Source organism: Panthera uncia, chromosome B4, assembly GCF_023721935.1.
Source record: "Panthera uncia isolate 11264 chromosome B4, Puncia_PCG_1.0, whole genome shotgun sequence".
Classification (NCBI taxonomy): Eukaryota; Metazoa; Chordata; class Mammalia; order Carnivora; family Felidae; genus Panthera; species Panthera uncia.
The window spans coordinates 56,564,171-56,591,545 of record NC_064809.1 but is presented as its reverse complement, the minus strand read 5'-3'; the positions used below and the strand labels follow the sequence as shown (position 1 = coordinate 56,591,545).

The 27,375-nt window shown below is 38.9% G+C and overlaps 1 protein-coding gene across 3 annotated transcripts in view; it reads left to right on the top strand.

The window, feature by feature from the left end:
• Window positions 1-27,375, top strand: part of BCAT1 (branched chain amino acid transaminase 1) — a 99,929-nt gene that overhangs the window by 58,521 nt on the left and 14,033 nt on the right. For all 3 annotated transcript variants that reach the window (XM_049625190.1, XM_049625191.1, XM_049625189.1), the window contains exons 6-8: window positions 15,318-15,481; window positions 20,711-20,853; window positions 25,871-25,956. In XM_049625190.1, coding sequence (XP_049481147.1) covers window positions 15,318-15,481; window positions 20,711-20,853; window positions 25,871-25,956 — 393 coding nt within the window. The remainder of the gene's footprint in view (window positions 1-15,317; window positions 15,482-20,710; window positions 20,854-25,870; window positions 25,957-27,375) is intronic.

The following is a 27,375-nucleotide window of genomic DNA, read 5'->3' as shown; positions in this document are numbered from 1 at the left end:
ATCTCATCTCACTGGAGGCAGCACTGCATAATAGCAGGGCTGAGAAGCAGTGTCACAGGAAGGGTCGGGTCTGATGGTTAAGAGTCAGCTCACCCAGCCCCTTTGACGAGGTCCCAGGCTGACTGCCACAGATGTGTAAGCTACCAGTAGATTGGACTTTTTTTCAGCTGTACTCCAAGATCGACTGACCTTCGCTCATGTGGAGGTTGATGAATTCCTCATATTCAGTTAACTCCTACTTCTGCATTCAGAGTGCCCCTAAATAAATTTGTGCGCTTGAGCTCAACTAGAGAGGCAGTCTGCTTTTGGTCAATTCCAGCCTCAGATGCACAGAATACAATCTGAACAGTGCAGAGCATTTTCAGTCACTTCACATAAAACACTCTCCCCGTTCACATCTTCTGGAAATCTGTCAGTATGACATTCTCATTAGAGCTCACATTTACAAAACTCCTGCTGCCAAATGGTCCACTCCTTGATTTCTGGTTCACTGCGTAGGGAGCTTAAGGACATAAATTTCGTAGACATGTCTTTCTTTTCCTTTTATCACCTTGTAAAATCTTCATATCACCCATATAATGTAACCTATAATCATAACAGTTCCCATGAAAATAATTCCCTTTATTCACTGCCTTTATTTATGCTTATACATCTTATATCTTCCCATCTTTTCTCTTCATTCTGTAGCCTCTATAGATGAAAGAATCTGAACAGATTTGACAACTAGTTACAGCAGCAATTAGTGATCGTTAACTTGGGTTTTGTCTACACTTTAATTTTTGTAATGTTTATTTATTTTTGAGAGAAGGAGGGGCGAGCGAGCAAGCGGGGGATAGGCAGAGAGAGACAGAGTCACAGAATCTGATGCAGGCTCCAGGCTCTGAGCTCCAGGCTCTGTGTCACAGAGCATGACACAGGGGTTCGAACTCATGGACCATGAGATAGTGACCTGAGCCGAAGTTGGTCGCTCAATTGACTGAGCCACCCAGGCGTCCCAACAATTTAATTTTTTTTTTAATGTTTATTTATTTTTGAGAGCAAGAATTCCAAGCAGGCTCTGTGCTGTCAGCACAGAGCTGGACACAGGGTTCGATCTCCTGAACCATGAGATCAGGCCTGAGCCGAAACCAAGAGTTCAACATGTTCAACTGACTGAGCCACCCAGGTGCTCCTCGTCCACACTTTTAATGTGCTCTTTTGCGATCCTATTTGAGATATTTATTCACTACACTGGTTACAAACAGTATTAAATTCTCATTTGCATAACTTAACAAGTTTCGCATTAATGGCCCCGTCTAAGTATCTTCAAATTTTGGTTGGTTTTCCGAGATCCAGCTTATTTGCATTGATTGCAGCTTGTGATGATCAGCTTGTTCTCATCAGTCTACTCATACCAGTGGACAGCCCCTTCCACTGCATCATTATCACAGGGGATGCTTCTTGTGGTCATCTTCATTTCTACCCTTGGAGTGTGGTGCAGCCAGTTAATAATTCTACCTCTCAGTTCAGGGCACCTTCCCATCATGGGCGCTGAGGTCTTTCTCTTGGTTTCTTGATTCCCTTCCATCTTCATTCCCCAGTCTCATCTCATCTCCTTCTCCCCCATTGGAAATCATTATCATGTATTGAATGAATATTCTTTTGGTTTGTATGTGTTTTTAAGTATTTCTCATTACTTTGTATGCCTGGCATTTTCGTTTATGTAAATGGTTTTGTTCTACAGATCTCATTGTGTTTCTTAACATTTTCCCAAGGCACATTGTTTTTCATTTCTGTCCAGGTTACTGTGTGTATATCCAGTCCATCACTTCTTTCATTCTTTCATTCTTTCGTTCTTTCAACAATTTTTTTGATGATTAATTTTTATTTCTGAGGAGTATAGTGTGCATGTGAGTTGGCGAGGGGCAGAGAGGGAGACACAGAATCCGAAGCAGGGTCCAGGCTCTGAGCTGTCAGCACAGAGCCCGACACGGGGCTTGAACCCACAGACCGTGAGATCATGACCTGAGCCAACGTCGGACGCTTAACTGACTGAGCCACCCAGGTGCCCCTCCAGTCCATCACTTCTAACCGCTGCAGCGTTGTTCCTGCCAGACACCTGCCACACCTGTCCCAGTTGTCTTACTAGGATTCCATTTCCCTGTTGCCTTATATGGTCCTGCACTGAGCAGTTTGAAAATGTACAACCAAGGGAATTCTTTAAAGAGTGTTTCCCAACCAGATGCCCTTGGCCCATCTTACTTTCCCAATCTAGGAAGGTTCTGCTTTTCAGGAAAGTCCTGGTTTTCTTTGATGAAATACAGTCATTGGTCTGACACTGTCACTGTCCCCTGGCATTATGAAGCTCTCCTAAGTGTCAGCCATAGTGCTTGCTGCCTCCATTGTGCTGAAACAACCCTGTGTGTAGGAGCTTATGGTGTCATTTTAGAGATAAGGAAACCGAGGCTCAAAGACATGAAATAAGAACCCCTGTGCTCTTAGCCTCTCTGTCGTGGGGTTGGGTCTAGGGATATAGTGCTGAGCAAAAGCCACAGTTTTGCTCTCAAGGAACTCAGTGTCTAGGGCAGGAGTCCCTAATAAAACCCATGAAATGAACGTGTACTGATAGGTAGAGGTCAGTGCTGTGAAGAAATGTGGTGTGGCTCAATCACAGTGGTTAGTGTGGAAATAACAGACGGGGCTACTCAGATCTTTCCCATATTGTTCTGTTATCAGTCAACCTTTGTGTCTATTTCCTTCCTTTCTCTGAGCTAACTGCTTTTTTGCTCCCAATTATATTTGACATAATCACTCCAGGTTTTATAATATGTTATATATTATGCATTACATAACACATAATCACACAATGCACACATGTGTTATATAACACACATATACACATATTCAGTTACAATACTTCCAAATTTAGGAATATCAGTTTTCACATGCCAACTTGCCAATCTATTTCTGGGATTTTATTTTTTTTTAAAGGAATTTTTAAAAATAATTTTTAAATTTTTAAAAATGTTTATTTATTTTAGAGAGAGAGAGAGAGCAGGGGAGGGCAGAGAGAGAGGGAGACACAGAATCTGAAGCAGGCTCCAGGCTCTGAGCTGTGAGTGCAAAGCCCGATGAGGGGCTCAAACTCACAAACCATGAGATCATGATCTGAACTGAAATCGGACGCTCAACTGACTGAGCCATCCAGGTGTCACCCCCCAATTTTTTTTTTAATTCAGGTATAACTATCAGATATAGAACATAATGACCCAATACTTGCATATATTGCAAATTGATCACCACAATAAGTCTAGTTAACTTCCATCACCATACATAGTTACAAAATACTTTTTCTTATGATGAGAACTTGAAAGATTTACTCTTTTAGGAACTTTCAAATGTTCGCGATATGGTATTATTAACTGTAGTCGCCATGCTGTAAGTTACCTCCCCAGGACTTACTTACTATGTATCTGGAAGTTTGTACATTTTGATCCCCTTCACCCATTTCTTCTACCCCCTGCCTCTGGCAACCACCAATCTGTTCTCTGTATCTATGAGCTCGTTTTGTGTGTGTTTTCATTTTTGTTTTAGGTTCCAAGCATAAGTGAGATCATCCAGTAGTCTGACTTATTTCACTTAGCATGATGTCCTCAAGTTCCATCCATGTTGTTGCAAGGCTGGATTCCTTCTTTTTTTCATGGCTGGGTAATACTCCGTTGTATATGTATACCACATCTTTATTCATCCATCAGTGGATACTTAGGTTGTTTTTGTGTCTTGGCTGTTATAAATAATGTGCAGAAAGCACAGAGGTACATATATCTTTTTGAGTTCATGTTTTCATTTTTTTTTTGGATAAGTACTCAGAAGTGGAATCAGTGGATCGTATGGTATTTCAATTTTTAATGTTTCTGGGAATCTCCATACTGTTTCCATGGTGACTGTACCACTTTACATTCCCTCCAACAGTGCACAAGGGTATTTTTCTGGGATTTTAAAGGTGAGATTGGGGGAGGGAAAAACATCTGGTAACAAACTCAGTACGAAAGGTAAACAAAGATAAAGAAGCTTCCTTCCCACTATCATTCTGATCCAGAGTTCCACAGTTTTCCTCCTTCCACAATTCCTGTTGTCAGCTTTTCTTAGATTCTTCTAGTGGTACATATTCATACCTCTGCCTGCCTACATGTGTTTGTCATTGAAACATACATTGTGTGTTTCTTTTTACAAAACTAGAAGTAATTTTTTTTTGCTTTGTATTTTTTACTTTAAATAACAGAATAAGTGTAACACAAATTCAGAATGGTTTCTTTTGCTTCCTTCTACATTGAGCAGGGTTTGGAAAGACAAGAAACTGCTTTAGCTGTATATAAATTAACTGTGAGTTTAATTGCATACCTTGGTTATGGTCACTTGGCACACATTGTTTAAAAAAAAAGATTTAAATTACTCCTACTTCACTTTATTTTAAAGGGAGTGATAGAAGGAATTGGAATAGACTCAAAAGCTAGAATTCAGGGCATTTATACTTGAGCTTAGTCTGTGAGTAGAACTTAACACTCTTAAAATGTCTTCCTATAGTCTGTAAACATTTATATTTACATTTTTCCCCTGGGTTTTGTTTTGTTAAAAAAAATAGAGGAGAAAATAGAAAATATTTTAATAGTCCACAATTCTCACTCCCAAGTGGTCAGAAATGAGGAAGAATACAATATTTATTAAGACTAACCTTATGCTACACAATGTGCCTCATAATTTTATAGATACTATGATACTTACACCTCACAAGAGCCCTATGGATTAACTATTACTATCTCCATTTGGTAGAAGATGGAATAGAGATACAGAAAGGGAGATGTCTTGCTAAATAACTTATAAATGATAGAACAGAACAGAAATTAGAACACCAAAATGATTACCTTCCAAATTTATCACCTCTTGCCTCTCTCTTCCCATAGATATGGTGAGAGCAAAAAACTTCAAATTGCTAAGATTGCAAGGATTTTCAAAATCTTCAAAAATTTTCAAAATGTTTTGATCACAAACCTATATTTGCACTTTGGTTGCATTTTAGAAGACTTAAAACACTCATAAATGGAGAGAGATGAAAGATGTTAAAGAATATTAATCCAATTCAAAATGCATTTGTTGAGCCTTAGCTATGTGTAAGATATCTTCTCAAAATTCCTCTTGGGAGAACAGAAAAAAAAAAAATAGGAAAATATTCCATCTACCTCACCCCTAGCCTGCTACAGAGAGCTTTAAGTGTTTAATCTGCTTTCATACAATGCTATTAATCATAACATACTTTTGATAATCCAAAACTAGAGGTAATTCTTTGTGCAAGTTTTGCCAAAACTCAAAGATTTTTACACACGTTCTCACACACACATAGAGTTTAAAGAGAATTAGAATGAAAATCTGTGCACATAATGCCCAGTGAAGATTAGAACATGACAGTACAACTGGGGTCAGAACATGACGAGTACAGTTGAAACCCTGTGTGTACCCTTCTCTGTTGATTCCCCTTCCCTCCCCAGAGTCAAGTAACCATGTGGCATGTACTTAATTCTTTATTCTCTCCTCCTTTTTACCTCCTGCCCCCAAATATGGGGTTGTTTTACTATAGATGGACATCTGGGTTGTTTCTGACTTTTGACTATTATAGATAAAGCTGCTGTGCACATCCTTATACACATCTTAGGGTGAACATTTGTACCACTTTTCTTTGGTATTTACCTAAGAGTTAGATGTGTTTTTGCTTTACTAGATACTGCCAAATGGTGTTCCAAAATGCTTATACCAGTTTATTCTCCCACCAGCAATGTATGAAAATTCTATTTGCTTCTTATCCTTGCTAACACTGGTAGTGTCTTGTTAATTTTACCCATTCTGATATATGTAGTCTTATCTCCTTGTGGTTTTAATTTTTATTTCTCTGAGATAGATTACATTGAGTACCTTTTTATATTTATTGGCTATTAGAAATCCTTTTTGGAAGTATCTTTGCAAATCTTTTGCCATTAAAAAAATTGATTTGTCTTTTTAATTTTTTTAGAGTCTTTATATGTTCTAGATATAAATTCTTTGTCAGAGGTACATTTGTTTCATAAGTAAGTTTCCATTCTGTGACACAATTCTTTGTCAGATAAAGTATTACAAATAGTGTTCCAATCTGTGTCTTGCTTTTGTGTCTGTGTTTTGCTTTTTCACACTCTTACTGGTTTTATTTATTTATTTATTTATTTATTTATTTTTAAGTTTATTTATCTTGAGGCAGGAAGCAGTGTGAGAGGGGCAGAGAGAGAGGGAGAAAGAATCCCAAGCAGGCTCAGCACTGATTACATGGAGCTCGTTCCCATGAACTGTGAGATCATGACCTGAGCCAAAACCAAGAGTCAGACTCTCAACTGACTGAGCCACCCAGGCACCCCACTTACTGGTATCTTTTAGAAAACAGAAGTACTTATTTTTAATGTAATTAAATTATTTTTTCAGTATGTTTTGTGGCTTTTATGTGTTTTAAAGAAATTCTTCCTTACTCCAAGGTCATACTTGTGCTTTTCCATTTAAATGAAATCCATTTGGAAGTGAACTTTTTGTGAAGGACTCCATTTTATTTTTCTCCATATGGATGACAAGTTATTCCATTACTATTTATTGAGTGGTCTGTCTTTTCTTGCCTGATTTACAATGCCAGCTGTTGATGTGTTAAGTTTCCCATAGATGAAGTTTGTTTGGCTCCTCAGCTGTACCTTCTCTCTCTCTCTCTCTCTCTCTCTCTCTCTCCCTCTCTCCCCCTCTCCCCCTCTCCCTCTCCCCTTGTTTGTTTCTCTCTCATTTCTACATAAATGGCAGCCATACTATGAACACTCTGGTTTGTATTCTTGTTTTTGTATTCACTATTTGTCTTAGAGATTCTTCCACATTAGTACATATGGATCTACCTCTATTTTATCCACTTTCTTAGCTGCAAGGCATTCCATCGTACATATATATTACTTAATTGAATACAGGATGCCATAAATTATATGTCACCCTGTTATTTATGCACTGAAATGGAAAACATTGCTAAACTATGATGCAGTACCTTCCTGAGTCATGAATTAATCATACCAGCCTTTTATTTATTTTTTAAATGTGTGTTTTCAGAGAACATCTGCAATTCTTCCGGCCATCAGTTGTGCTGCTTGGCTTATGATAGGCATTTTTTTATTTTTGCATATATCTTAATAACAAAAGCTAACACAGATTTATCTTCATATGGATGTCTTCCTACTGCGGGTCCCATGAGAAGACTGGTTGTTGCTTTGTAGGAAAATATTGAATTGCAGGTGTTTGATATTAATACAGATATTTGTTTCACTAATATCAAATACATGCCCTGCGTGTATTTGCACCTTTCTCTGCGATAATTTTTCTTTCAGGGCCAAGTCATACCATAACTTTTTAAAGACATTTTAAATGACAATTAACACATATGACATCACCAATGCCCATAAGCCATTGGAAGTACCATCAGTATGAACAGCTAATTCCAAGTCTGGTAATGCCGGCTTTACCATGAGTATACTGAGCCAAAAGCAATTGTAAAATGCCGAGCCTGGATTTCAGACATGTTAATGTGAGGAAAAATTAACATCTTAGGATCTATGAAATATGGCAGAATAATTTATGCAGCTAGTGTCCTGTTGATCAGGACAAACATAAGACTATTATTAGTAAATTGAATAAAATGAGATAGTTAAATTTGGGAATCTTAAGAGTGCAGGCTTTCTTCAAGGAATTTATGCTGTAGACATATCCCCTAGTTCACATGAAGGCATATCTTCAAGGATATTTATTGTAGCTCACAAAATTTTCTGACAGAGTGGATGTGAATATGAGAGGAGAAAGGTCAAATTTTCCTTTGGGTCAGAGCAACTGGGTAGTGACCATTTGTTGGGATGGGGAAGAGTGAGGGAAAAGGTTTTTCATGCATATTTGTTGGAGGTGATGATGGTTAGAATCTAGAGTTCAGGTTTGGACATGGTAACTTAAGCTCAAGTTACCAAGTGGTAGGTAGATCTACAAGTCTGAAATTCAGGGGAGTGTTTGGAATTTAAGTCATACATTCTAGTGTTTAACATAAAACGCCTTTAAAGTTAAGGGTTGGAATGAAGTTATTAAGAGAAGAAATGTAGACACTGATGAAAAGAAGGTGAGGACTAAGTCCTGGGCAAGCCACAGCATTTAGAAGAAAGGGAGATAAAAAGGAATCAGCTAAGAAGTCTGAGAAGTAGCAGCCTGCTAGGTAGAAAGAAAAACAAGAGGGCTTGGTGAACTGGAAGGCAAGTGAAGGACATGGAAGCAGTGATCAGTTCTGGCAAATCCTGCCCACGGGACCAGAGAAGTGAGGTCCAAGGACTGATTCTTGGATTTGGCAACACAAAGGTCCTTGCTGAAATGGATGTCCTGGAGGGGGACATGTGGTAAAGGGAATGTGTTTGTTTTAGATGGGAGATACAATGGCATATTTCTAAGCTGATGGAATTATCCAGAGAAAAGGGAAAATTGATTGTTAAAATATTCAGAAGATTTCCCAAGCTCTACCTTTGTCATGGTTCTACTTCTGAGGGTGACAGTACTGACAGGCAGTGATACGTGACCATATAAAGGTGACAGAGGTAGAGTACATCCGTTTCTTTGCTCCACTGTGTCACAGAATGCCCCACAAGACTTGTACATAGTCCCCTTCATAACCTCCTCTCCCTTGTTCTCTCTCGAATCCATGACATTCAGCCTTTCAGCCCCCTGAACCCCCACTGAAATATGCTTGTCAAGATCACCAAGGACCTCCATTTGCCATATCTAATAGTCCATTCTTGGGGCTCCCTTCAGTGTAACATCCTTTCCCGTGCACCAGCCAACTCAGGATCCTCTTTCTCATTTGGTCAGCTGGGTTTGGACTTGCCTATTTGGGGAGCATCTCAGGGTAGTTGTCAGCTCCCTGTGTTGGTCTAAACTGTCTCTCTATTCCGGGCCCATTGTGTGCTTGGCCCAGACAATAGAACCAAATTGGATGGAATCACAAAGTCAAAGTCTGAGTGCTTGAGGCTAGGTCAGTGAGGAGACCTTGGTTTTGAGGCCATTCTTGGTACAAGGAAAATGTACGTGTAGCATTTTCCTATCCTCTGGAGAAGGGGCCAGCAAACTTTGCCTGTGAAGCCAGATAGCTTCTTGTCTCTGCCTTTGTAGCACAAAAACTTCAGTAGGCAGCACATAAATGCATGAATGCATGTATTCCAATAAAACTTTTTAGAAAACAGGAAGCAGCCTGAAGTTTGACAACCCCCCCCTCCCCCCGCATCAAGTCATTTCACAAAGGGAAATGAAGTGTGGTTTTTCTAAAGAGGGACTCATTCTGGCTCCTCCTGGGTACTTCTCTATTGAATTTTCTGGACCATTTGTTTAATAATCCATGCTGAAATTTCTCTTTAGGATTGATTTTGAATATAACCAAGCTGTATTCCCCAAGATATTGGTATAATGATCCTTTTTCCTAAGTGTTCATTCACCACAATTCCAACATTGAGCATTGAATGTAGTTCCATGGTCCCATCTATAGTCATCTTAATGTCACCTTCATGCCCTGCGTGTTGGTACATATTGAATTTATTTACCAGTTATAAATGATTATTTATAAAAGCAATAACAATCGCTATTTGTTGGATGCTTGAACAAAATGAGGTTATGGGTGCTTTCCACAGGTTATCTAATTCTTACACTGACCCTGTGAGCAGGAACTATCATTGTGTTTAACTTTAGACATGACAGGTAGGTGTTCTTTTGGTTGTTTTCTCCTTATCTTTAGGTTTTTTTTTTAAACTGTGTGTTTTTTAAAGTTTAAGATCTTTTTTTTTAATGTTTATTTTTGAGAGAGAGAGAGAGACAGAGCACAAGCAGGGGAGGGGCAGAGAGAGAGGGAGACACAGAATCCAAAGCAGGTTCCAGGCTCTGAGCTGTCAGCACAGAGCCCGACGTGGGGCTCGAACTCACAGACCGTGAGATCATGACCTGAGCTGAAGTCCAACGCTCAACTGACTGAGCCGCCCGGGCACCCCAAAGTTTAAGATCATTCTTATTTAAAAACTAAAAAAAGAATGAAGTGCTAACCTTCTTTTTGTCAAGTGTTCAATATATATTGTCTTTCTATTTGACCAGGACTGATATCCTCTACCCATTTTAGAGCAAGCCTCAGAAAAATTCTGGACTTTAGCTTCTTCCCATGGTATTCTTTGAATGTCTACATATAAATTCTGTTAGTTTAGAGGCCAGCACTAAAGGAAATCAGGGGACAAAGGAACAATTTCTCTGTGGTGTCAGCGTAACATACAAGGATTAGCATCAGATTTTTTTTTAATCAAAATAATTCAAATATGGCAAATAAGTCCCCTAGGTTGTTTTCACAACCCCTTTCTATAAACAACATCTTATTAATATGGAGAGTCATTGAACAAAAACGTAGTGAACCTGGTATAACAATGTACAATGCTCTGTGTAGGGGACAAAGATGGTCTTCATGGGGTGTACAGATTTGTAAGAGGTAGGGAATTAAAGAAGCATTTGTAAGAAGGTGTGATGGACATTTTATCTAAATGTACGGAAGTACACGGTGCTGTAATAGCATGTAACACAAGCACCTAACCTTGTGAAGAAGGCTCATTTTCTGAAATCACAGTAAAAATTGAGATTGAAGGATTTATATTACTTCAGAAAGAGAGGGCATGTCTTAGTCTGCTGTGGCCGCCATATCAGAATCCCACAGACTAGGCATCTCAAATACCAGAATTTATTTCCTCACAGTTTTGGAGGCTGGAAGTTCAAGATCAAAGTGCCAGCAGGGTTGGTTTCTGGTAAGGTCTCCCCATAGACGTCCACTTCACTGTGTCCTCCCAGAGCCTTCTGTGTGTGCAGAGGGAGTGGAGAGCTCATGCTCTAATGTCTCTTCGTCTCATAAGGGCACTAGTCCTGTTGGATTAGGGCCTAATCTTTTGACCTCATTTGACCTTAATTACCTCCTTAAAAACTTTAGCTCAAAAAGTAGTCACACTGAGGGTTAGGGCTTCAATATATAAGTGTTGGGGGCAGACACATTTCAGTCCATAACAGGGGAGCAGAGAGCATTCTGGGTAGGTAGAATAGTTCAGGAAACCATGTAGAGGCAGAAAAGTGAGGAACTGAAAGGGGCCAGTGTGGTTTGAGCATGGGGTGCCTAGAGTGTGAGGGCCCTGCTGAAGGCTGAGGTGAAAGGAAGTGAGGCCCCAGTTTGAACCCTCTCTAGGGTAAGAAATCTTGGGTCCTTCACTTATTGTTTTAAGTTTCAACACTACAAAAAGAGCTCTGGACTAAGAGCAGAAGATCTAGAGCTTAATAACTGACCTTGGGCAAATCATTTGTTTGGAGCCTATGTAAAAATCAGGAATTATAACCCTTAACTTTTAGGACTGTTTGATCATATAAGGTAAAACCTGTGAAATGTCTTAGAAACCAAAAACTGTGTAATTACTGAGGTGTTTTTTGTTTTGTTTTTTTTAATCTTTCACCAGACCAACTAGTTTTTCCTGCCAAAAGGTCATGAATTTGTGACTCACATGCTCAAAGCTTTGCATGAACCACTGGCCCTCTCTGTATCTCTTATAGAACCCCTCAATCCAATATTCTTTACCATTTTCCCCTCTAAAATAAATTAGGATCCTTTGGGGATTAAAAAAAGTCATGCCACTCTGTTTGAAAAATGTCCCTGTTATTCCCAATTATCTTATTTCTTCTGTCCCGTATTTGTCTTGCTTAACCAGAATTTTTCAGGGTGCCTGGGTGGCTCAGTCAGTTAAGCATCCAACTTCAGCTCAGGTCATGATCTCACACTTCGTGGGTTTGAGCCCCGCAGGCTCTGTGCTGACAGCTCAGAGCCTGGAGCCTGCTTCAGATTCTAGGTCTACCTCTCCCTACCCCTACCCCACCCACGATCTATCTCTCAAAAATAAATGAATGTTAAACAACAACAACAATTTTTCTGAAGTTTCCACACTGCTACTGTGTTTCTCTGCCTTCCACGCCACAAGGACTAATAGTACCTTTCTCAGCTCTCAAAGCACTTCCTGCCATCATTCACATAACCTCTGAAATCCTGTCTTTTTATGCACTAATTTTCTGACTGACTCAGAAGTGGTAATTTTCACTGGAACGTGTCACTTTATTTTCCATCACACCCGAGTGTCTTGTTATTTTGTGCAAAATAATACATGCATTGAATACCTTTATGTGTTTGTGAGGTATAATATAAAGTAAGATGAGTATTTTTGGTACACATCAGAATATCAAGCTAAGTCAGTGTGGTCCCTTGAGAAGTTACATACTTTACCTCTATGAGATTTTATATTCTCCATTTCCCCTGGTCTTTTTTTTTTAAAGCCATTTTTCAATTCCTTATATATTAAAATAATCCAGGAAACTAGCAAAAAGAATTTAAAAAAACCAACAATGTTCATAAGGAAATGAAACTTAATGAAACTGATTTACATTACTTATCAGATGTGGTCTTTCATAACTTCTCTTTATTTGTGTGGTTTTTGCTTTATTTGAATAGAAGACTGACCTTGTCATCATAGAAGTGTGTTTACTGCCATTTAATTAATATTATAAAAGAACTTACTCTTAATTGCAGCAATAGCACAGAATTTAAATTGCTTTCCAGGATAGAAGGGAGAATTCAGAGAAAACAAATAAAGGTTCCTGAGGGTAGAAGCAAACCCAGTCCCAAAGCTCCCTTCCTGATGCAGTTAACTTTTATTTATTTTCACCCTTGAAGCAGTGTGACCATTTGCAGTAAAGTCGCAGAGTTCTTTTCATGAGAAGACGATCGATATAAGTAATCATTTAAGGATGAGGGTGACTAAGCTGTGCTCAACACTAGTACTTGAAGTACTTGTAAAAAACATGAATTGACTTTGCTTAAATTTCAGAAAATAAAATGTTAGTACACATAACCACATTTTCTCAACATTGGAAAATTCTAGTCTATAATTTACCTGCTTGCTAAGAATAAAAGTGTTCCTTAAAGGTTTATTGATTTTTTTTTTTTCCCCCAGAAATAGATTTAACTCATAGGATTATTCCATTTCCATCTGTGCTCTCTATACCACCACCTAGTGGAATAAATGCAAGTTTACCCATCATTTCAAGTCAGGGGAAGGAAATGAGGAAGATGAAAATTAACTCACACCAGTATTTCCGTGATAAGGAGTTATTGCTTTTAGTATAACGCAGGTTGCGAAAAATACATGAGTTTAGAGTGAAAAAAGCCCATTCATGTGTTCTCTAATAAAATGCTTATCTGTTTGCCCACAAATAAGCCATTTCATTCAGAAACGTAGAAGATAGATAAATGACTGAAGATGCGTCCTGCAGATTGTATTTCTAAGTTCTGTTGGGGAGCTTCTCTTCATTACTCAATACGAGGGTTCATTAAAAAAATATATTAATCTTCACAGTTCCTCTGAGATGAAAATATCATTGCATTTACTTAACTGATAGGTAAATGAAAGTGTGGAGATAAGATAGTCAGTTTTTATCCAAGCTGAGAAGAAAGGCAGGTTTGTATTATTATTCTGAACTTTTCTGTCCCAAACATTGAAATAAAAAAGGCAAATGAAGTTTTAAGGCTCTTCACTCTTTATTGGTAGGTGAGTCCTGCTCAGCCCCAACTAAGAACAAATCCAAACAGGTAAAAAACCAAAACCTGTTGTTGCTTGCTGACTCTGGTCATCCAAGCCTTTCTTGGTCTCATGTTCACATGGAGTGCAAATGGAATCATGTTCCCGTTTTCTGAGGGTTGCATGCCTTTTAGATGGCATCAGTGTGCACATATAGAGACACATTTTTTTAATGTCTGTGACTATTTTACCTACCTGATTTTTAAAAAAAAAATTTTTTTAATGTTTTATTTATTTCTGAGACAGAGAGAGACAGAGCATGAGCAAGGGAGGGGTAGAGAGAGAGGGAGACACAGAATCTGAAGCAGGCTCCAGGCTCTGAGCTGTCAGCACAGAGCCCGATGCGGGGCTCGAACTCACGGACTGTGAGATCATGACCTGAGCCGAAGTCGGATGCTCAACCGACTGAGCCACCCAGGCGCCCCTTTACCTACCTGATTTTTGATGACCTGGCCATAAGTAGTGAGTGAGGGGCCTTGGGCCAGTAGGTAATAGAAGGGAGATGTAATGAAATTCAGAAGAAAATACCCCCAAATCCACTTTTAGCTAGTTCATCAAAACAAAAGCCACAAAATCAGCTTTTTTGTGTGGAATTGAGTCTCTTCTTATTCTGTCCATGACAGACTCTTACCACCGTCTAGTCAGACCAGAGTCTAGTGAAGACTGGACACAAGTGTTTTATATCCCAAGACTGTAATAATCCTGGACTTGTTTTCTTATTTCCAGTGGTCTTGAATTGCATAGAATAGCCCAGTAGCCTTTTTTTTTTTTTTTTTTGCCTTTATAATACATAGCCCTTAAGGCTTTCAGTCTTTCAGTTTTCCTCCTTAGTAAACAACTGACAGTAATTACTTATGAAAACTGTTTTATGCTGGAGATATTTATATGGTTTTGCATTGCTAGCTTATGATTTTCCAGTGTTTGTGGGAAAGACCATTTTCTATCTTTGTCATTCACGTTATAAATTCCTGAATCCTTCACTCTCTGGCTTTTAGGGGGATATTTATCTCCTCTGGTATCTTTGTCTCTAAGGAGGCTACACTCTTGCTGTCTGCTTCCTGTGATAGTTGTAGAAATGGCACACTCACCTGTGCCCGCCACCTGCTGGAGGCCCTGGCATGTCCTGAAGTAGCAGTAGTCAGTGAACATAGAAGGGGAAACTAAAAAAGCAAATATTACATTTCCTGTCCACAGACTAAAGTCATGTCTGGGTTCTTCCCTTTTTCATTTCCCAATCAGTGCAACATTGCAAGGTGTTATATAGCTAGTTGTCAAAAAGGTACCTCTCCTCTTAAAACCCTACTCACGCACCAAAAAAAAAAAAAAAAAAAAAAAAAATTGACAAATTGGCTTTTTTCCCTAAAATCCTGACTCAGAAGGCAAAGCAACATGAAACTTCAGCACTCCATTCTTTGTGTTTTCTTCTTAAAAGACCATCTGGCTTTGTGTAACTCAACTTTAGAAGGAACAGCTCCTGTGCCTAGACAGCCCCTCTGGGAGGTAGTTACAGATCTATTCTAGACTTTACGACTGTTGTCTACATTTAAATTAACAGTCATGTGTACTTTTATTTTATTTTAGCCTTCCCTTGGAGTCAAGAAGCCTACCAAAGCCCTGCTCTTTGTAATCTTGAGCCCAGTGGGACCTTATTTTTCAAGTGGAACCTTTAAGCCTGTGTCCCTGTGGGCCAATCCAAAGTATGTCAGAGCCTGGAAAGGTGGGACTGGGGACTGCAAAATGGGAGGGTAAGTAAATCTGTGTCTCTATCTAAAGGAAAGAGCCCCTCACTACCACTGAGTTATGTTCATCCCACATCAATCCAAGTACATATATTAATATTCAAGTTGAAATGCTCTTTTTTGCTTTGTGTTTACTCTCCAGTATTGAATTGTGCTAGTTTAAAGGATAAACCCGTGACCCTTTGTAAGGGAGAACCAAAGGCAAGAACTGGAAGAAGGGACTAGAACAGGAACAGTATGCATGCTCTGAACGAACTGTCCCTGGAGGCTGTGTCTCTGGCTGCAGGCGGACAGGTGGCCTTAAAGAGCATCTGGTGCTGGGGCAGAGGCTCTCAGTTGGCTCCAAGGAGTCCTGTCTGGGGAAGGTGCCCGCTTCACTCAAGTGCTGTCTTCATTGCTACAGATTGTAGCCCTACCTGCTGCCAGCTGGCCGAGGGACAGCCCTGCTTTGGCTCTGTCAGGCCGGTCTCATTGGCCATATGTAGCTGGCTGGAAATAAAAGAGCATTTAAAAAGTGTTAGACAATTTCAGGGGTGGACTTGGCCGTGACATGAGAATGCCCCCCTGGGTGAACAAGAATAGCCGGATTAACCAGTGTGGGCTCTTCCTTTGTGTGCGTCAAGTGCTGATGTGTATCACAGACACAGGCAGCAGCAGTCCTGGGAGGCCACTCGGTGGCAACTTCTGGGCTGTGGGAAAACATGTAGATTCTGGGAGCCCTGGGAGCGTTCAGTGACATGCTGCTGGGATGTGAGAGAGGTGTTGACAGCTGGCTTTGAACCCTCTATAGTCTTTCTGTATTTTTATTTTTAAGAGAGAGCATGAGTGGGGGCGGAGCACAGGGAGAGAGAGAATCCTAAGCAAGCTCCACACCCGGGCAGAGCCCGACTCAGGGCTTGACCCCATGAACCTGGGGTCATAAACTGAGCGAAAATCAAGTTGGATGCTTAACTGACTGAGCCACCCAGGTGCCCGTTTTTTTCTTTCCTACAAAAAAAAAAAAAAAAAAAAATTCTCTCTCTCTGTCTCTCTCTCTCAAAAATAAATAAATATTATAAAAATAATAATAAAAGAGAAATGGCAAGTGGGAGGCAGTAACTTACATCTGTCTGTTGTTTCCAAGAGGTTCTAAAGCTCCTATGCTCTCCACCCGGAGAAGTGCAAGGAAAACACAGGATTTTGCATTTAGTATTAACCTATTTGGTTGGCAGACATTTGGCAGCAGCCTTAGATTTATATGTTATTGCTTCTTCTCTAAGCCAATTAATTCAATAATTACCTTCCAAGATTTTTAGGACCTCTATAGTTAACTGGAATTTATTAAATTGCTGTGGATTCTCCTAAGCTGAAGGACTTTCTGCTTCCTAAGTGAATCTGAGGAAAAGAGAGAAGGATTTTTTAACTTCTAAGATTACTCCACCTGTTTTGAAGCCACCAGCGATAGTAATATTATTTTATATCTAAATATACATAAGTGAGGGAAGTAATACAATGGCACACAGCTGCGGGAGAGTTGTAGCACAGTGCTCACCTGTGGTTAGTGTGGAAATCAGCTGTACCAACTACTACTCTCTGGGTCCCCTGACTAGAGATTCTGGTTTGTTTGGTCTGCTCTGTAGCCTCGCATCAGAATATATTAATGTGTAGCCAAAGTTGAGAAGCCCTGAGCTAGAAGAAGGTCCTCCATCGTAGGAATGTCTTATTCCTAATTTCTTAGTTTCTTAACCTGGAAAGAATGGGGCCTGCTGCCTTCCTTCTACTCTATCTTAATTTTTCCTCTTTCTTTTTTGTTGTCTTGTACTCTCATTTGGCACTTAACTACAAGCTTTGAAGTCAGCTAGACCTGGCTTAACCTAACTGCCTTGGGATGTTACTTAACTGCTTTAAGCTTCACTTTCCTCATTTATAAAGTTAGGACAGTGATACCCACCTTACCTGTGAGAATTACTTGGGATAATATAAAGTGCCTACTACCATGTGGTCAACCTATAGAAAGCTCCCAATTAATGTGTTATAACCTAGCAGTTAACAACATGGGCTTGGTAGTCAGAGATATGGGAGTCATATGCTTGTAATCTGTGTGATCTTACATAATTAAGTACCCTCTTCCTCTAAGTCCTCAAAAGTATAATCAAGTCTAGTGTTGTTGTAAGATGATTCAGTGAAATAATGGGCTTAAGTACCTAGTTCCCTGCCTGGCAGGTACTAAGCATCCTGTCAATAGACAATAGTTGATATTCTGAGGCTTGCTTTCTTGTTTCATCTCCTGGACCGTGTCTTTTTTTTTTTTTTTTTTTTTTTTAACGTTTATTTATTTTTGAGACAGAGAGAGACAGAGCATGAATGGAGGAGGGTCAGAGAGAGGGAGACACAGAATCTGAAACAGGCTCCAGGCTCTGAGCTGTCAGCACAGAGCCTGACTCGGGGCTCGAACTCACGGACCGCGAAATCATGACCTGAGCTGAAGTCGGCCGCTTAACCGACTGAGACACCCAGGCGCCCCTCCTGGACCCTGTCTTAAGAGCAATCTGTTGGATTTCACACAAGAGAATTTACTCTTTTGGAGAGATATATTTAATATCTCTTCTCCTAGATATTTATTCCACTTAAAAATTTTCTGTGTAGACAGTTTTCCAACTTTTTCATTTTTCTCTTTTTCCAAAGACATGTGTTTCTTTTCTGAATATTGGCAGCACATGAGAGGGAATCCAAATATATTATCAAAGTATTCATGACCCGTGGATATTAATAATACAGTTTACACCTGAGGGAGAATTTTGGGGAAAAACACTACCTATATAAGATAGTAATCAGTCAATCAGTCAATCAAATAAGCACCAAACAAGTAAAACCCCCTTTTCTTTCAGTATACTGAAACACTTGAGGTTTTTAAATTCTCTTTCTTGCCCAAGTAGCTTCATGATGCCAAAGAATCATGGTTTTAGTTCAACCAACACCCTCAAAAGTGTGTGTGTGTGTGTGTGTGGGTGTGTGTTTAGAAGGTTCTTGGAAAGGCTAGTTATTCATGCTGTGAAAATTCTGTTAATGTTAATAAAGAGCATTTTATGAGAGAAATCAATTATTTTTAGATTTGGAAAATCTCACTGGTTGTGTCTATGAACTAGAGAGAAGTTAATTAAAATAGAAGTCATTTTTTAAAAAAAAAAACTTAATTTCATTAGGATATAAGAGGCTCACATAAACTGTTTCTTAGTTTTTATTGTTACTGTTTCATTTTGTTCTGCATAACTCTATGCAGTATACAAAGAAAGTATTTGCACTTGCCAGAAGAATTTAAGGCAAAAATTTCAACTGACTTGCTTAAGTTCACACATAGCCAAATAGTAGAAGTACAAGAGCTGTATGTAAGCCTCCTGGCCCCAAACCTGTGCTCTTTCTATTGGACTCCCCTCTGAAGCCTTGTTTGTTGTTATTAAAAAGTATTCGTAACTTTAACTCCACTTATTGCTTATTTACCACTAATTCTGAATATGGATGGCCTAAATTTTATGCTCATTAAATAAAATCCTCCTATGTATAAGTGTGGTATCATCTCCAGGTGCACCAATAAATTTACATTTTATTATCTGCATTTTGAAGGTCTTTTAATGAATCTTGTATTACTTTGATGTGAGTAAACCTCATGACTCAGGTTGCTATACCTATATAGTATAATGCCCATTTTTCATCGTTTTTCTAGGATGTTTTAGTTATTAGTCAATACTCTTTGAGTTGCAAGTGAGAAAACCAACTCAAGGTGTGCCTGGCTGGCTCAGTCCAGTGTCTGCATTAATAGGAATGAGTGAATAAGAAGGGCTTATGTGAGCAGCCTAGGTTACATGTCCATCCATTAATTCAGTTGTGCAGGGTGAGGTACTGTGACTGTCACCCCAAGCAGAATGACTTGGCTCCAAAGGAAGGGCCAAAGAGAATATTAATGGGAAGGCAAGCCGTGTAGTTGAAAATGGCAGATAGCCGCCATGAATATGGTTCTTGTGTTTAAATTATACTTCCTTTTTTTTTAATGTTTGTTTATTTTTGAGAGAGAGAGACAGAGCATGAGTGGGGGAGGGGCAGAGAGAGAGGGAGACACAGAATCTGAAGCAGGCTCCAGGCTCCGAGCTGTCAGCACAGAGCCTGGTGCGGGGCTCAAACTCACAAACCGTGAGATCATGACCTGAGCCAAAGTCAGACACCTAACCGACTGAGCCATCCAGGCGCCCCTAACTTATACTTCTAATTAGACATTTTGATCTTGACCAGATATAAAAGAGATAATTTAAAAGGCCTAGGTGGGTATTTTGTGGGAGATGACATTCATGCTTTGTAGTCGTTATTGTTGTATGTTTGGTTGTTTCTGCTTGTTTGTTTGGGAGCAGCATAATCGAAGGATGGGTTTAGGGTTTATTTCCAAGCCCTGCTTGTCATATGGTAGTGCTTTCCCAACTTGTTTGCTAATGTCCTGTGAAAGCCCAGGAAAGTGAATTAAACAACCAGGGGCTTAGGGAGGCAAGCAAACATCACATTTATTTGAGGACTCTTATGTTTTATTGAAAACATTCATCCATATTTTGTAATATACTCCATAATTTTCTTATTTAAGTTTAATAAAAGATAATACATTTAAAATACTAAACTAAACTGCTATCCTAGGAAGATGTGCTGTCTTCCTTTGATTTTGAATAAATAGTGCAGGGTGAGAAAAATGGGCTTTTGGAATACTTTTGGCTAAAATCAGGGTTTTTAACATTTTGTCCCACCCTTTGGAGAATTTAGGCATTGGGCATTAGCTGTTCCTTGGGTACATTGAAAGGTCTCAACTAAGAGCACAGCTTGGTGCTCTACTACTTAACGTTATTTGATACAAGTTTGGCTAACTCATAGTACTGGTGTGAGATTTAAATGAAATAATTCATGGACAATTGCTTGGAATGTGAAAAATACTTTTAATTGTTACCATTAACTTAGCTATTTACCTCTTTTCATTATCTCTACTTTTCAAGTTTGTATTTTGCTGTGTTCTTTCTCAAATGAGTGCAATTAGATCATTTAGCTTCTCTAATGAGTTTCCTTTAACGTTAGGCAGTTAACTAGAGAATATATGTGCATACATACATGTGTGTGTGTGCGCGCACACATAAAGGAGATGTGCATTGATCACATGCACATGCAGATTGGTACCAAAGATGAGGGAGTGGTATATTCATTATCAATACATTTTCTCTTTCTTAAAAGGAATTATGGCTCATCCCTTTTTGCCCAATGTGAAGCAGTGGAAAACAGCTGTCAGCAGGTTCTGTGGCTGTATGGAGAGGATAATCAGATAACTGAAGTTGGAACCATGAATCTTTTTCTTTACTGGATAAATGAAGATGGAGGTAATTCACTCAGATTTCAGCTCTTTGTTCTTTGTCAGTCATATTCAATAGGCCTGGAAGGAAAAGAACTAGGACCTTGGAACAAGGAATAAGTAGCACAAGTCCAAAGGCTAAGGACCACTGTGCTTTGTTGTTCAAGTAGAAATGAGTTTAAATTTACAGAATTTATAAAGGTTTTGGTTTCGGTTTTTGGCTCTAGATGTGCTTATCATTGAGATGCCAACTTAAGGAATTTAAATCCCCATGATTTGAAGATTCGTAGCCTTATCCCCTCTGCCATCTTCGTAACAGCTTTTCTATCTGAAATCCCCTGCATTTGGAGATAGGTCTCAGATCAATTCACCATATACTATATGTATAAAATGTAATAACAGGCATCGTCTACTGATTCTACTGATATGAGATTTAGTGTATTCTCTTGCTAGAAGTCTTTTAACAACTGATGCCTTTCTACATATTTCGATAATATATCAGGAGCCTTCCAGATTTACTCTGGAGCTCAATTTGATTAAAACACACTATTTTTATGGACAAATTTGTCCCTTTTAGGATTGTACTTAGATTCTGGTTCATTCAAGACTGTTAATAGGTATCTACTATAAAAACCAGTTATTTCTATATATCTAAATATCCTAAATGCTCATCTTTCTTTTCTATTTTTTTTTAATTAGTTGGCAGAAACCATATAGGTTTAGTGAAGCATTGGCAATGTCGATGGTATTGGATTAAATGGCCAATCATGGGGAAAAATACAGATAAATGCATTTATTTCCGAATTTTAATAGTCACAAAAAATTTTAACTATCTTTTTAGGCTTGTTTATGTTCTTATGCTGTTCATTTCACAGTACTGAGTATAGAGACTAGAAAAAGTTCCCAAACACTTATAAAGTCTGAGTGTTCATTTCAATTAAAATTTTAAGTAAAATTTTTATTTTGAAGTAGCTACAGTAACTTCTCTTGCTCTTTTGTTTTTTGGCTACTAATGTTGGAAAATGGTGATTCACATGTGGCTGACTTCAGAGCTATGCACTAATTTGAGCATTAGTTGTAGAAACTAGTAAGATGAGCCTTATATTCCAGTCAGAGGTAGAATAAATAGAAGGTGTGGTGAGTACACCTTGTCCTGGGGTTGACCATTGGTAATCCTTGGCATCTGAAAAGCCAGATACAGGTCATGCTGATTCTTCCATTCCTGTTGTTTATACTTGGCACTATTTAAAAATACAATTTATACTGGAATATTCGTGATTTCCAAATTTGAGTCATTGCCTATGACTACCTCAAAAGCTATGCTTGAAAGATGACAGCCAATGTTGCACTCTGCATTTAGGAGATAATAGGTTGATTCAACTCATTCTTTGCATCGCCTGCCCACTCCAACGCACTTGCCCCCCCACCCCCCCAAAAAAACCACACAACTCTAAACAAAAACAGTTACATCATACAGAAGTGGTACCATCATTATTTATGGATGGGAGATGTCAAGATTTAAGTACAGTTTGAATCAGAGCTCCATGATTTAACCAAGAACACAAGAAACTTGTCCTGGTGAAAAATTACTTCTTATCCAAACAATAATCATGAACCATTTCCGCCATGGCTTTTAAAGGTCAGAACGGAAATGAGTGAATTTGTCTTCTGACTCTTACAAAATATACAAGACCTTAAGAGTTGCTATTCACATTATGGTTGCCTGAGATAGCTTTAGTCCATCTTGAGGGTGTTCACCTAACATATCAAATAAAATTTGAAGTAAGGGGACAAGAGATGGAATAAATGTTTGGACAGTACCATGAGAGAAGTCAGTAGAATGTAAGGAATAACCTTTAGGCTAAAAACAAAAGAAGACGTCGAAAGAACTCTACTGTAACTTCACCATGTGGCTTTAGGAAAATACAAAGAATAATGAGTTGAAAATCAACAAAATACTGATTTTCACAAACTTTGCCTATTGGAGGTATGAGTAGAACTCTTTTAGTAAAAACCTACCTTCTTTCTATGAGCCCCCACACTCACTGCCCCTTTGGGACATGATGGCTGCTGCAGAAAGGTATATAAAATAGATAATCTGTGTTCACAGCACACTGCTGTGCACAATAACTATCTGTGGCAGTTGGCCTATAACCCATGTGGTTTTGGCTCTAGTAACAGCAACCCTGGTGTTAAGATCACACAGCAGCGATTCTCTGTTTTACTGTGTTGGTGAGTAATTTAACATGCACATTTGCTATTCACTGTTGGGACAAACAGTTTTATCTCGCACTGGACTTTGGAACTATCCTGAGAATAAGACCCAGTTGTGTGGTTGAGTTTAGAGTTAGTCTGGGAGAATGATCATGACAGTGAATGTTGATGTGGCTCAGTCTGCTCAGGCCCCATAAGCCTTCTCAGACATCAGGCATTTACAGACTTTGGAACATTCTTCCCTGGGATGTGGGTGTGGCTTGCTCTGTCACTGCTTTCAAGTCTTTGCCCACTTACCCCATTCTCAGTTAAGGCTTTCCTCGAGCATCATAATAAATTGCAAACTCCCTCCCCCCTGACCCCTAGCATTCCTCATTATCTTCCCTCTTTTTTTTTTTTCCTTTTTTTCTCCATAGTCTAACATACTATTTAACATAATAATTGTTCTCTACCTGTCAGAAAGTAAACAGGAATTATATCAGTTTTGTTCACTGCTTTATTCATAGTGCATAGATAAGCCAACTGCACACAGTGCCTACCTCGATAATGTATATTTGTTGAGTAGATAATAATTGTGTGTGCTTGGGCACTCATACAAACCCACATTCCCAGTTTTTATTAGAGATTGACTTTGGGATGTCACAGATGACTCCTGCCGTTATTGCTTCTAAATTCTTCAACTCCTAAAAATGATTTCTTTGTCAAAAACAAGTTGTGTTTGTAGGCTCTGTTTTCCTCATGTTGGGCAATCTGGAGCTAGTTCTGGCTCTTGTAAGCATGTTTGTGGTTGCAGAGGAAAATGAATATTTCTCACCCAAATGTTGTCATGTCATCATCTCTGTCTGGCAACCCGAGAAACAGATGTTCTGTGTCTTGACCTTAGGCTAGTGGTTACAGTTTTGGGTGTTAAGTATATTTCACAGAACTACACTTGCACATGCGAGGCCGCTGTTTTTATTTAACTTGATGTAGCCTTAGAGCTCAGCAAGCTTTAGGGAAGGTCCAGTTTGGAGGCACTGGAAGTATGTTTGTCTATATGTGTGGGGTATGTGTGTGCACATACACACACACACACACACACACACACACACACACACACACAGAAATCCCTACATTTATGTATCCAGCCAGCTAGCTATTGCAAAGCACAGGTTTATTTTGAGATCAACACTTCTAAACATGACAAAGAGTAGCCCTAAGAACATTGCCAAGAACAAATTTTCTTCTTTCCAGAAAGCGGTTTTCAGCAGATGATTTTTAGAAACAAACTTCAAAAAAATCATACTGCTGTCTCCTAGCAAAGAAGATTATTCATTTATTTATTTTTTTTATTCAGAAACACTTATTACATACCACCCTAGGCCAGGCACAATGCCAAGTTTTAGGGACACAGGAATGCATATAGAGTTTTGGTCTTCCAGACAGCTTGCTTTCTGGGGATGTCTGATGTAACCACAGTGGAGCAAGTGAACCCAGACCACAGTATATGAAAAGAAAGGACAGTGGTCTCAGTGTGGGGCCACTTAAGTTGTGATCCTGACTGTCCCCCAGTGTCACCAATCTTCAAGTCATTTATGTTTACAGAGCCTCTGTTTTTTTGTTTTTTGTTTTTCTGTAAAATAAGGATTGTATGAGGTGACTTTTGAAGTTCTTCTTCAGAAGGTTCGAGCCCCACGTTGGGTGTAGAGATTAAAAATAAAATCTTTAAAGAAAATAAAAATAAAAAATAAAATGGTTGGGAGGGAGCTTAAAGATACCAGTGTGATTTCTATAGTTTTTGCTACCTGGTGATCCTTTGAAGCATACCTGGAATATTTCTCTGCAAACACATAAGTAACACATCTGCTACAAGGTTCAGCATCTTTATAAAGTGATTTAAGGTTTAAGTTTCTTACTAGATTTAGATTTTTGGGTGCCAGACGTGGGGAGGAGAAGGGAATGTTGGGTACCAGAGATTTTTTGTAAGGAGAGCTTGTGTGGTTGTCGGATCACACAGACCATTATAGACAGATCACCATGCCAGCCCTCGTGTCAGTTAGGAATGCATGTGATCACTCTCAAAGATGACCAGTGTCTCACCTTGGCTCTCTGTGAATCACCCATGGAGTTTTGTTTTGGGTTTTGGATTTCTTTTTCTCTTCTTTTTTCTTTATTAGCCACATACATACTCGAGCCCATCCTGAGTCCATTAACATTTGGATCTCAAAGGGTGAAGTCAATATCTCCATATTTGATGTGGATATGCCTCCAGGTTTGAAAATCACTATAAGTAGACTTGTCTATGAAGGGTAGTCTGGAAGCAGTGACCAACCTAAATAAGCATACACACTTCTTGAGGATGGGTTTTCCTCCACAGTATTCTTACATGCTTTGGTAATGACCAGTGTTCCTGAGTAAGATCTATCTACATGATTCTAATTAGTAGCCAGTGTTAATCCTCTAAGGTAAATTTTAGCTTCAGAACTTTCCTCTTAGTATTTGTTAGTAGAACATCATCTCAGTTTTTCCTAGTTAAGGATAAATTGAAGATGATTAGATGAGTGACCTGCTTCCTTCTCCTTCTCCTTCTTCCTCTCCTTCTTTGTCTCCTTCTTCCTCTCCTCTTCCTCCTCTTCTTCTTCTTCCTCCTCTTCCTCTTCTTCTTCTTTTATTTTTTTAATGAAGATCTACCTGAAGTGTGAATCAATTTGGGAAGGTAGACAAGGCAGAACAGTAACATCATCTTCATGTTTATTACTAGCAAAGTTGCCAGAAACAGTTTTTAAAAAATGGTTGTTGATATAAGGCTAATGTAGTTAAAGTTTGAAAATATTCCAATTTCTACTTGACAGAAGAAGAACTGGCAACTCCTCCGCTAGATGGCATCATTCTTCCAGGAGTGACGAGGCAGAGCATTCTGGACCTGGCACGCAAGTGGGTGGGTGCCTTTCACGTGAACCACTTTAGAAGCATGAAACAGAAAGTCATCAAAATGAGCCCGGCTTCGTTCCATCCAGTGTTCTCTAATCTTTAAATCTTAACTTGAGTGGAAAGAACTCTTCTAGAAGGACTGTCTCACTAAGGCCAATATAGAAGTATTGTTTATAGGAAGGGCAGAGAGAAAACAGTTTGGCAAGTTATCCTAGTGAAGCAGTATTCTAGTGCTAATCACAAGCTCTGTAGCAGGTGTCTCCTGCCAACTCACCTGGTTTTTATACTTCATGTGCTTCCATTTCACCAGTCCTGAACTTTTCCAATCTCAGTGTGTTGTTTCCCATTCCAATAATTTGTAGTTCTTCCCTTCCTCTGTTTATTCCAGTGTAACCATGCTAGTCACAGAAATTAAAGAATTTTACTGACATAAATGTTTACTAACATAACTTTATTAGGTTGGCTGCCTTTTTTCTCCCTCCTTCCTGCCCCCTGTCCTCCCAAATTCACATACATGCTTATTTTAAAGTCAAAACACTCAAGCAAATGTAGTTGTTTTCAGTAGAGTTTCTGATCTGTGTGACACAGGCAAGCATGTTAAACCATTTGGTATTGAAATGACATTTATAACATACTCAAGATGAATATTCAATGAGTTGGTTATCTGGCAAAGGTTCTTGGATGGAACTTTTGACCCATGTGTTAAAACGGTCTCCACGGGACATGAAAAGACTTTGAGCATACTGTGGTCAAACAGTATTAATAGGACAAATGTTTAGAAACGCACATATTACCTAGGAGAGTACTAGCATACTTTCTCTGGAAAAAGCTTTGGAAATAAAGGAAATGTGCTATAAATAATTCTACAAAACCCTGAAGTAGACAAGACCCAACTGCCACATGCTGGCTGGCACATTGGGCATGACATTTACAAACTGTTGGTATAATTTCAAACAGCTTGCCCTGTCCTAAATATGTTTGCAGTTGGAAAGATGTATTTTCGAAGCTCAGTAATTTTTGTTTTATTAAAGAAAAAAATCAACCAAGTACAGAAGGTTTGATGACAAGTTGCAAGTGGAAATGCTTTCCCACACTAATGATTTGCTAGCATGAAATTAGTTATTATGGAGGAAGTTTTTCCTTGACTCCTTAGCTGTAATTTATTTTAAAAGCTATTTTAAAACAGTGAGACATAAATGCCAAGAGGCATGTGGGGGGTTACCATTACTTGCCAGACAGGGGAAATTGTCCAAAGATAAGTAAGGGTGAGCAGAGGAAAAACAATTCTGTTTATTTACAAGAGATTTTTTTTTTTTTTTTTCCAGAACACAGAGCTCATCTCATTTTCAGTTAACTTGGCTGATTTTCTGGAATTTATTTATTTATTTATTTACCTTTGAACAACATAATTGAAATTCCAGACTGA